Here is a 12,113-nt window from a genome sequence, read left to right as displayed (position 1 = left end):
AAGTTTCTAAGTTCTAACGTATAAAAATAGATTGAAATGATACAACCAATATTTTAGTGAGATTTGGCGTGAAAGAGTTTATGAGGTACCCAGAAGATCCTGAGTTCAATTCCCATTTGGGACTAATATTTTTGTACCCACACTCTCGATTTTGACTTAACTAATCATGTCGTCGTGTGAGAAATTTTTGTTAAAAAAAAAGTCTCCACACGATATCGGTGTGAAAGTGTGTGCCATGGATTATAAGATATGCACAGCTGGTTAACATAGGGATTTACCAACTTAATATTGTATAAGATTTGCATCAATTATTGATTCATGTTAGTGCACTCATTTTGGGAAGCTTCATCGAAGAATATATAGCCAACTATATATATATATATATATATATATCAACTTTAGCTAATTAAATTAGTGAACACTTATGGCATCATTCCCTTCCCAACGGCCAACAAACCTCATTAAATCACCGAAAGGAGAGTACAAGAGATAGAAGAAGAAAAAGAAACGATGATTATGCATGCCCACATAGATTTCTCTATATTTTTTTATGGTTATTATTGGGAGAATTAATTAAATTAGGAGGAATTGAATTCGAAAAAGACTTTAGAAATGATTGGAGAAGAATGAAGGGAAGATCGATCATTAATTAATGATAATTAACTCATGATATTGATAGAAGAATGTTGATCCTCTAATTTTATTCTTTAACAAAAGTTATATGACATGACATGTTCATATGATTCATTTTATAGGCCTAGTATTGTTCGGATAATTAAGCCTCACAACATTCAAATATCTAACATTGTAATTGTATGTCTAGTTTTATAAAACTTAATCGATTTCGATTGATTATTACCTTATATTTAAATGTTTTTATTCCTCAACAACTATATATACTACTACAGTAAATCAAATTGATTCATTATTGTGCAAACGAGACGTCTCAAGTTTTAGTCTAATGAATTCGAGAGACGTAAAGTGAGAATTATTATTTATACAAAAGTATACCATTCTATCATGCGCACGACTTTGGTCCAATTTACTCCATCGACAGGTGTAAATTTTCTGTATACGCGGGTCTAACGATTTTAGTTTAGACATTTATCGGACTTTGGTCCTATTTATTCTATCGACAGATGAAAATTTTCTGTATATGCGGGTCTAACGATTTAAGTTTAGACCTTTATCTAATGTCCAAATACCATAGTTTGAGATATGAGTGATATTGAAGATTTTCATTGCATATTGAAAGTGGAAACATATATCAATATATCATGTTACTTCACAAGACCATATGAGCTAAATCTAATTTTATATACCAGCCAAAAAAAGTCATGCATGTGATTATGTTGCACTAGTTGACCCGAGAAGCAGTATCACCCTATACAAATAAAAAAAATGATAAACATCTCAACAGTGATATTTCAATCATTCCAGCTGTTGAGTTAGACGAACATGATTCAAGTAAATTTGTAGGTTCCACATATCCCATATGATGCACTTGGAATCTTTTACGTACAACTCAACGATTGATACCTGAGATATCAAATGTTGGGATCCTATTTGATACAAATATTGAGGGGTAAACCTTTGGCCACACCAAATATAATTATACCCTATCACGTTACCATGTTATCTACTTTCATTTATCTCCTCCAAGACCAACGGCTCAAGTCTGTCCACGTGTCAAGAACCCAAAACATCAAAGGACTTTATATGACATACACACATGCAGCTGTACAGCCAACCCCCAACAGTTATATTATTGAGTCCTCTCTCATTTGCTTAAAGCCCAAAGACAGCATAGAATAGGAGGTTAGTTCTCACTTCTCATCATTATCAACACAACAAAGTAACAAGAGGAGAGATTATTGGGGAGGTATCAATCGAGAGAGATCGCCGGAAAATGGCAGCTACAATCGGCGGCGAGAGAGACTGGAACTTGAAAGAGACAGAGCTGTGTCTTGGGCTTCCTGGTGGTGGTGGTGGTAAGATTATTAGTGACTGTGATCAAATCACAAAGTCTACCGGAAAGAGAGGGTTTTCGGAGACGGTTGACTTGAAGCTTAAGCTTCAAGAATCCAAGGAAGATGTATTGGATCTGAATGAGAAGAACAAGAATGGTAATTCAAAGGACAAATCCCACATCAAGGACCCTTCAAAGCCTCCAGCCAAGTGAGTTCATTCCTCCCTCTGCTCTTTTGATAGTCGCCAATTCAACCCGATAAACTAACTTGTTGAACGAGGACAAATTTATTTATATAATGATAAATTTTGTAGGACACAGGTTGTGGGTTGGCCACCAGTGAGATCTTACCGGAAGAACATTATGGCTCAGAAGAACACTACTAGTGATCAGGAGACTAGTCATGAGAAGGCAGCATTTGTGAAGGTTTCAATGGATGGTGCACCATATCTTCGCAAAGTGGACTTGAAAATGTACAAAAGCTACCAAGAGCTCTCTGATGCCTTGGCCAAGATGTTCAGTTCCTTCACTATGAGTAAGTGTCAAGACTATATCCCACATCGGATTGACATAACAAAACCGAATGATATATTAGTAAAACACTAGCTCCGATATCATATTAAGATTAGTTAACATATAGATCTATATTATTGAAGACATCATCATATGTGTGTTAATGTGGTTTTGGTTGATTTTCTTTAATTTATTGTTGAATTATAGGTAATTATGGGGCACAAGGAATGATAGATTTTATGAATGAGAGGAAGCTGATGGATCTTCTCAACAGCAGTGATTATGTGCCAAGCTATGAAGATAAGGATGGTGACTGGATGCTTGTTGGTGATGTTCCATGGGAGTAAGTACTCCATCCTTAAAAAGCCTATATAAATAAATTATAACCCTGAACAAAATTTTTTTTTCATAATTTCTTGCAACTACTTTCACAAATGGAACCATATCTATTATATTGATTGACTAGGCTGGCACAGCTAATATAATATATATATATACACACACAAAAAGATAATACATGATAAGTTTCATTGATTTTCAACCTAATACTGTGTTTTATGTTGAATAACAAATTCATTCAAGAAAAAACATAAAAGAACATGAATAGTTCTAAACTATTTGATGTAAAGTTACTTTATAATATGTTATCTTTTTTTTTTAAGACCCAATAGTCAAATACGTTATTCAACTGTCAAATTTTTCCATATTTTTTATTTATTATTTTTGAGATTTTTTTAAAATTATTTCACACATAAAAAATGAGGAAAATCACAGGTTGCTCTTCACCCAAAACCATATATACACATAGTACGCAACTATAATATTTTTAATTTGATTAATGCAGGATGTTTGTTGATTCATGCAAGCGCTTGCGCATTATGAAAGGATCAGAAGCAATTGGACTTGGTATATATACATATCAATTATATATATATATATATATATATATATATATATTTGGTATATATTTATTTCTTTTTATATATGACTAATCCACAAAATTATTTTTGCACTTGCAGCCCCAAGAGCCATGGAGAAATGCAAGAGCCGAGACTGAATTGAAACATATATATACATATATATGTATGTATGTATGTATTAATTAGATCAACTTGCTGTGTCCTTGATAAATATTGTGTCCACAAAGCCTGAAAATATTGTGGAAGATCAAGCAAGAGAGTGTTCTTTAATTGAATGTGTTTTGTGTATTTGTTTTGGTATGATGATCGTATATATATATATATAATTCATAGATCTGGGCATTTGTAATGGACAAGAAGCAATAAACCTTAGCTTTATGTCTGGCTTTGTTGAATTAATTACTTGCTTAATATATAATCATTGTTAATTTGTAATTGTCATTGTTGTGCTCGCTGTCACCGCTTGACGTTTTTGATTAATAATTCATTGAATTTATAATACTACAATATCGATATGTTTTTGGATCTTAAGAGATTAATTATATCATGCCCTACTTTTGATGTACTTGTGTACAATTATTTTATCTACTAGTTTTTGGAGACGAAGCTATTAAAATTGTTGACCCTACTGGGGAGGGAACAAGACCATGTGCATGCCAATGGGGCTTTCATTTATGGCCATTTGTGTGTATATATATATATAGTATTGTATTAATGTAGGGTGTTATACTGGATGTAGTAACATTGGGTGAGATAATCTAGTGGTGAATTTCTCTAGGGCAAACCATATTGTGGGGATTTTTTCGGGCTGGAGACCCATCCAACCTACACTCAAGTACTGTGCGCTTTGGATTAGGCAAGGTCGCGACTCGAGCCTTAGCCGCTGGTTCACACCTCTATGACCCATCAACTCCCTTATGAGTTTGACTTCAAGGAGTTATGATTTCTAGTAGTGAGGGAGAAGATGAAATTATATTATCCTAAAATAAATGCCCCACATTCGAAAGGCAAACTTTTGTCTCTCAGTTAAAAAAAAAGAAAAGAAAGTGAATGTGGTTGGAATTCTATAATGTCACGATAAGGTTGTGACTGACAGATAGCATGTTATGGTTTTTTTTTTTTTTTTTTGTTTATTTAATGATATTATGAAATTTTAACTTATAATTAATGGATCACCAAGAATAATATTTGGATTCGTATCCATAGTTTGATCTCTTTGTCCCTTATTAATTAAATTAAGCAATAGTGTTTTTCTTGGATCGTGGGTGGTGGCAGCATCGTATTGTATAATAGAAAGGAATGATAGCCGAAGCCAACATTTCTTGATCCTTTCTTCTTCTTTTCTTGTAGTTTAAGGTTATGGCTTTTCTATCTTTGATAGTTTTTTACTTCTACTAACTTAAATTTGAAGCTAATGTGCAAGAGTTAGGTCATGAATACATATTTTTTTTGTGAAACGGGGAGGGCGAATTTGAACCCTGATCATTGGGTGATACACACCATCTTTATCACTCTAACTAGTGGCTCGGTTGTCATGAATACAGATTTGATAAAGTAAATTGTTACATATTTTAATTAAAAACATGGTATACTTTTTTTAGTAACCGAAAACGACGCCTATAATTTTTCCTTTTAGACATTCGATATATGCCTGAATTCGGACAGAAGTTTCTCATCCGACGATAGGATAAGTTGGGCAAAGCCCAATGTGTTGCTCACAGTAGGAATTGTCAAACTTAGGATCTTTCGAATCCATACGATTTGAACCCAGAGTAATTCATCACTAGGCTACCACTCAAATGGTTCATGGTATATTCATTTAAGTTTATTTATTAGATTATGAGCTCAAATTTCAACTGTATAGCATCAAAAGGAGTTCACTTGGATCCCAAGACATCACGGCCAACAAGAAGAGTTGGCAATTTATAATCACACATTTACCAAAAAAAAAAAAAAAAACTTATAATCACACCCTTCAATTCAGGCTTTATTATTGTACTAGCCCCATTTAAAATTTTAGAAATAGGAAAATAAAATTGGTTGGGTTAGACATATGTGTGTCGAAAGTTTGATTCCAATGAAAAACGTATTTCTTAGCAGTATTTACAAAAATTGCATTAGTATAACAAGAAACTGATTTGAGATTGATATATTATACATGTTTTATTTATTTATTTTTTATTATTATTTTAAAAAATTGGATTCACACTTTTCATCCCAATTCCCAAACAAGAACAAACGAACTGGACAAGTCTGGGCCCTTATGGAATGGCCCGCCTCGAGTTTTTCTTTGAGGCCTGGTCATCAATACAAAGTCCATTCTTCGTTATGGGCCAGTTTGGGTTTGTTTCAAAAAGGCATAGCTCATAATCAGGGATCCGTAACCTTCACGTTCCTAACCGAACCTAAAGGCTAAACCCCTCAAAGCCCTGGTGTTCACTTTCCCACTTTCACGTCTTCACTGTAAGCTCGTTCACTTCGGAGTCTCTGCCATGGCCACCACCACCTTCTCTACAACTTCGGAACTGTCTGGTTGTGCTGCGGTTGCAGGTTCTGTTAGAAAATCTCGACGTACGGGACAAATTTCTGCTACCCTTCATTGCTTCTCTGCGACAGCTACCAATAGCCACATAGTACTTTCGATGTCGAAACCTAGTAACGGTAAATTTACCGTCAAGTCTAGTAGTACGGATACCGGACTTACGTATAAGGATGCGGGCGTAGATATAGACGCTGGGTCGGAGCTTGTGAGGAGAATCGCTAAGATGGCGCCTGGAATTGGAGGCTTTGGGGGTCTTTTTCCTCTTGGTATTACTCATCTTCTATACCTTCTATTGTTTTCTCTGTTTCGTTTTAATTTTCTGAAATTGGGGGCCTGCTTCTAAAAAGAGAATTGTTGTTCAAGTGGAAGAATGTTTTGGAAATTTTGATGTAGGAATCATATTGGGTTTGGTCTGTTTGAGAGAACCCTTTTAGTTTTCTGATCAAATGCTTCTAAATAGGTGATTCGTACCTTGTCGCTGGCACAGATGGTGTGGGTACTAAACTTAAGCTTGCATTTGAAACTGGAATTCATGATACTATTGGTATTGATCTGGTAATACGTTGAATATAGATCATGAAATACACCTTCTTGTTCGTAATTAATTTTCTTGCATTGGTTGGAAGTAATTAACCACTTAAATACTTATGTACCTCTGCTGCAGGTTGCCATGAGCGTCAATGACATTGTAACTTCCGGAGCGAAGCCCTTATTTTTCCTTGATTACTTTGCTACTAGCCATCTTGATGTTGACCTCGCCGAGAAGGTGCATGATATTCAGTTATATTGATCAAAGATTTATGCTTTGATTGAGCACTAATATTCTATTCTCATATTAGGTTATAAAAGGTATTGTTGATGGATGCCAACAATCTGATTGTGTTCTTTTGGGGGGTGAGGTATGCTCATTTATTTATCTTCTTTAACCTGCTTAGTGTCAATGAATGCTTTTGAATACATTATCATATAGTATTTAATTTTGGTTTATGAGGGAAATTTGATTAAAAAACTAATGAATTTATGACTGATAGTGTTGAATTTTACTTGAACAAATACCATGGCAGCTAAGCTAAGAATTGTTCATCTTCTTGTAAGACTATTTAATTGACTTCTCATAGGTATCTACTTTACGCCCTTTTCCCTCTTAATTATTTATGATGCAATCTGTATGTATTGGGGGCTTCTATTCTTCTGTTGTTCTCTACTTTGTTTGCTTCAGGTCTTCCCAGTTCATTAAAATCATTACCATGCCCCCTTTCTTTATATCCCAGATTAATAGCGCTTAACTCAAATTTTACCGGTGCTTAGATCTATTTATTTTCTTTTCAGTCTCTTTTTTCTTCTCTTGATTTTGGTGCTCCCTTCATTTTTGTCATTTTGTTATTTATTTTTCGTTTCCTCCGTCCCTCTTGAAGTTGAGCTCTCCAGTAAGGAAAGTACACTTTGCAACCTCTGCTTCTTTTCTTTTTTTTTTATCTATATAAACTTCTGATAGAAGGCTCTGAGCTTTTTATGTTGACTGCTTTCCACCTTCCTCCCTCTTACTTTCGTAAACTCTGCTCGTTCTTCTAATTCCATCTATTTATACTTCTGAATTTCTGATAGAATGCCCCCCAACAAAATAACTTTTTTATTATATGAATCCATTTTGTCTTGTTTCCATTTGCCATTATATGATTGTGTACACTTGTGAAGAAGTCAAAAATTTGGTGAGCAATTTAGCACCCCAAATCAATATTGAAGTTGACAACTATAGGAAGAAGCTAAAGAAATTACATCGTTTCTGCTGCTATTTTTCCTGAAATGACTGTTCATAAGGAACATTACAGGGTTTTTAGCAGTGTGCCTGAGGCTGTGGAAGTTGTACATTCTAATGTTGAGGACTGGCATGCTACTTAATACATGAATAATGCAAGATTTTTTATATGATAAAATTTATTTGTAAAAATAGCTGACGGCCTTATTTTCCTCCATATACCTTTACTAAAATCAATGTTACCATTGAAATTTTAGCTTCTCGATTCAATTTTCATCCGTCATTTGCACATTTCAGACTGCAGAGATGCCAGACTTTTATGCAAAAGGTGAATATGATCTTAGTGGATTTGCAGTAGGCATTGTTAAGAAGGATGCTGTCATTGATGGGAAAAACATTGTTGCTGGTGATGTCCTCATTGGTCTGCCATCCAGCGGAGTGCACTCCAATGGTTTCTCACTTGTGAGGAGGTTGGTGATTTTTTTATAAGCAAGGAGGTTGATGATTTTTTTTATAAGCCAAGGAGGTTGGTGATTGATGTAACAAATTCTTTGTTTTCCTCTTTGCGTAATTAATGCCCATATTGAGGATGTTGTTACCCACATGAAAACGTGGTTCTGCAATGCCTTTCTTTAAGACTATCCTAGCCTTGTGGCAAAATCCTTACTCATTATGAAAACTTTACAGGGTTTTGGCTCAAAGTGGTCTCTCGTTAAATGATCAACTGCCAGGTGAAAATATAACATTAGGTGAAGCTTTGATGGCTCCAACTGTCATTTATGTGAAAGAGGTTCTCCATTAATCCATCTTTGATGTTATTATCCTTGCATGGTGATGTTGCATTCTGGTTAAAGTCTTATTGTTTCTTCTTTGGGTAAAAAGGTACTTGACTTAATCAGAAAGGGAGGGGTGAAGGGTTTAGCCCACATCACTGGTGGAGGTTTCACGGACAATATCCCTCGAGTTTTTCCTAATGGGCTTGGTGCTGTCATCTACAAGGACTCTTGGGAAATCCCAGCCGTATTCAAATGGATTCAACGGGTAGAGTGCATTTACCTTGTTTCCTAGTATTGGTGCTGAAACCTGTTTAAATGAACTCTCATGAGATATATGGTCTACAATTTTCTATCTCCTTTGAAGTTTTTGTTGATTTTTTTTTGTTGGTTTTAATTTAGGTGGGAAAAATTAATGATACTGAGATGAGGAGAACTTTCAACATGGGCATTGGGATGGTTGCTGTTGTGAGCCAGGAGGCAGCCCATCTGATCCTTGAGGAAACATCTTACAAGGCTCACCGGATTGGTGAGATTGTTAGCGATGAAGGAGTGACGTTTTGCTAAAATCTGGTTTCCCTCTACACCAGAGCTTGTATAAGTAAAATTAAGTTTCATAGATGCAGGAATTGTTTCCTTGCTAGCTAGGAATGGGAATCTGGGGGATTATGCGTATCCCTGCTGTTTTAAAATTTTGGATGAGCAATTATAATTTAAATAATTTCAATGTGAGAAATTGTTTAAGTTATTATTACAGATGTTAATGCATTATAGGCCGAGCTTTGCCTTATTCAATGTCGTTCGTAAAGGTTTTTTTGCGAGACCGAGCTCTAGCCGAGCTTGAGATTTTATGTCCAACTCGGCTCGCTTAGTTCAAAGGCGAGCTCGAGCTTGATTTAATGTTTAATTGCTGTAGCCAAGTTTTTGGTATGTTTATATGGGGGAAACCAATATCCTTCCTCCTCTTCCCAGGGCTTGATATGTCATTTCTCAATCTGTATATGTTTAATATTTTTTGATGTGTTTGTGTTGAATAAAGATTTTACAAGATTTCTCTTCTCCAGCTATAAATCTTCTCCATTCGTCGTGAATCTTCGATTATCGGCGTTTCTAATGTGCTCAGGCAACATATATTTGGTTTTAGAGTGAGACATTTTCAGATATGAGGGAAATCAACCTCTCTTGTTGAAGGCGAAGCCAATATTTTTGTTGTAAATCTAATTTGTAATCTGTGTGTTGGTTTTTCCGTTTAGTCTTTGTTACTCGGCGTAGATTGGTTGAGTCTGGAATCATTTGGCGGTCATTCGGTGATGTTCGGTGTAATACGCTATTGTCCAAGAGTGTTCGGTGATGACCGTCTTTGTGTTTGTGTTTGTGTTTTTCTTTTTTTTTAGTCATCTTGGTTGTACTCCATTTTTATGATGGCCCAAGTGTTTACAAGCTTCAATTACCTAATTTATTGATTAACTTAATATAATTAGGTTTATGACATTTTTAAAATCTGAACATAAAATAAAACCCAAAAAGATTAAAGAAGTGAAAGAGCATACTAATTCAGAATGAGAAACGATAATCTCACCCTCCAAAATTAGTAATTTCATCCCTTACTCTTTGAATTTATTTTTTTAATATTAATTTACATGTGATTTGATATTTGATTCACATACCAAAAATTAGTTTTCTCATCTCTTAATTGGTTTTTCCACCTCCATCAATTAATTAAAACAAATTTATTATTACATCAATATAGATTGTCGGGTACATTTAATGTATGGTGCAAGTTGTTCTTTATACAGAGTTACCCATTCGTTTGTAGAATCATACTTGTATCTAAATCATTGAATCATAATAGGAGGTATCGGGTAACCATCTATCAATGCCAATTGAACGAAATGATTACCATTCACAAATCCTATTATGATAGTAATACGTAATGTTAGTGAGCTATGGATAGACGATGCACGCTCATAACCACCAAATATGTCAATATACTCACCCCAATTAAGTCTTGTTAAACGTTGACCCGTGCATTATTATTGAACCCTAATAACCCAACAATATCCCTAAATGCACAACTTCCATATGCTTTTACATCCATCACGGACAAAATATAAGGCTACATTATTAAAGGAATTGACTAAATATACCTGTTAATATGTATTGATGTGATGTAATAAGTTTACTTTAATTAATTGATGGGGGTGAGAAAACTAATTTTTGGAATGAAAATCAAATGTCAAATTACACGTAAATCAAAAGAATCAAATATTAAAACATATATAAATTAATATTAAAAAAATTTAATTATTAGGAGGTAAAATTACTAATTTAGGAGGTGAGATGGTGAGAATACTATTTCTCATTCCCGTTTGGGGGACCCTTTTTCACCGTTGGAACACAACAATTTGCGTTTTAACCCTCCGTTTCGACATCTCACGTGTTTGGTTACTCGTTCATCCAAAAAACAACACGCGAATTCTCATCCGCAGTCGAAGCACTTGGGAGCAACTTCGACGATTATCGGAGTTCTTCAAAACAGAGGTTCACTTAAAAAAACACAGAACACTCAATTTTGGCGTCAAAAAATAAACTGCTATTTACACATTTGCCTTCGTCGAAAGATCAACAGATAAAGAACGGCTGCAATTTGTTCAAACCCACCAAGAAATTATCCAAGAATATCCCAAAACCCAATCAATCAACTCTAGGCTCACTCTAAAAAAGTCCTCTGGTTTTGATTGTTAAGTGGAGAGAGATATGAAACTTGAACGTCCCGTCGAGTGGTTGGGGAAATCACCGATGGTTTTGGGGTGAGTATGAGGAAGGGTCAAGGAGGTTGAAGGCGGAAGAAAATCGCCGATGGTTTAATTTCTCTGGTTTTGATTTTCTGGTTTTGTTTTAATTTTTTGGTTTTGATTTTTGTTTCTGGTTTATTTTCATTCATCTGGAACAGGAAGCATCGATTTTTGATATTATTAGGATATATTAATGTAAAATATATATTAGTGATATAAACTAAACTAATATTTTATTTTTTAGAAAATAAATCATCATATAACAAACATTAATTGACTAAACTAACTTCACAAAATTATTTATAATTAAAATTAGATAAATTTCATAAGCTACACATCAATTCACCTCACCGCAATTTTATTCATCCGAACGCTAAACTGCATATCAACTCACCTCACCTCACACAGTTTTTTTTGACACACCAAACACTTTTTGTTAACAAAACTCAATTCACAGCACCATAATTTTTTATCACACAACACCTCACCTCACAATAGGCTAAAATATTATATATATCCTTGGACTTTCACATTTTTCTCGATTATATCCTTAAACTATTTTTTTTCTTCATTCTATCCTCAAACTATTATTTTTCATATCATTTATATCCCGAGTCAGCTTTCCGGGGTTGACTCCGGCGAAAACGCTGACGTGGCATCCACGTGTTTTTTTTTAAAAAAAAATTCAATTAACACGTGTATAATTGAGGCTAAAATATTATATATATCCTTGGACTTTCACATTTTTCTCAATTATATCCTTAAACTATTTTTTTTTCTTGATTCTATCCTCAAACTTACTAAGATCTTATAAAACCCATCTTATAAAACCCAAATTTACTAAG

At 34.5% G+C, this 12,113-nt stretch overlaps 2 protein-coding genes across 2 annotated transcripts; both read left to right on the top strand.

Annotated features, from left to right (window-relative positions):
* Positions 1-1,765: 1,765 nt before the first annotated feature.
* LOC120015551 (auxin-responsive protein IAA14-like) lies at positions 1,766-3,777 on the top strand. The gene is made up of 5 exons (XM_038868026.1): positions 1,766-2,178; positions 2,284-2,504; positions 2,690-2,825; positions 3,327-3,388; positions 3,502-3,777. Exons 1-5 carry the CDS (start codon positions 1,910-1,912, stop codon positions 3,537-3,539), a joined length of 726 nt encoding a protein of 241 aa, XP_038723954.1. The 5' UTR covers positions 1,766-1,909; the 3' UTR covers positions 3,540-3,777.
* Positions 3,778-5,798: 2,021 nt separating this feature from the next.
* On the top strand, positions 5,799-9,268 carry LOC120014483 (phosphoribosylformylglycinamidine cyclo-ligase, chloroplastic/mitochondrial-like). Its single transcript, XM_038866447.1, has 8 exons — positions 5,799-6,210; positions 6,405-6,499; positions 6,609-6,710; positions 6,784-6,843; positions 7,998-8,170; positions 8,388-8,490; positions 8,583-8,741; positions 8,876-9,268. The coding sequence occupies exons 1-8, from the start codon at positions 5,895-5,897 to the stop codon at positions 9,038-9,040; spliced, it is 1,173 nt and encodes a 390-aa protein (XP_038722375.1). The 5' UTR covers positions 5,799-5,894; the 3' UTR covers positions 9,041-9,268.
* Positions 9,269-12,113: the final 2,845 nt, after the last annotated feature.

Source organism: Tripterygium wilfordii, chromosome 14, assembly GCF_013401445.1.
Source record: "Tripterygium wilfordii isolate XIE 37 chromosome 14, ASM1340144v1, whole genome shotgun sequence".
NCBI lineage: Eukaryota > Viridiplantae > Streptophyta > Magnoliopsida > Celastrales > Celastraceae > Tripterygium > Tripterygium wilfordii.
The sequence above is the reverse complement of the archived record's forward strand: the minus strand, read 5'-3'. Positions and strand labels throughout refer to the sequence as shown.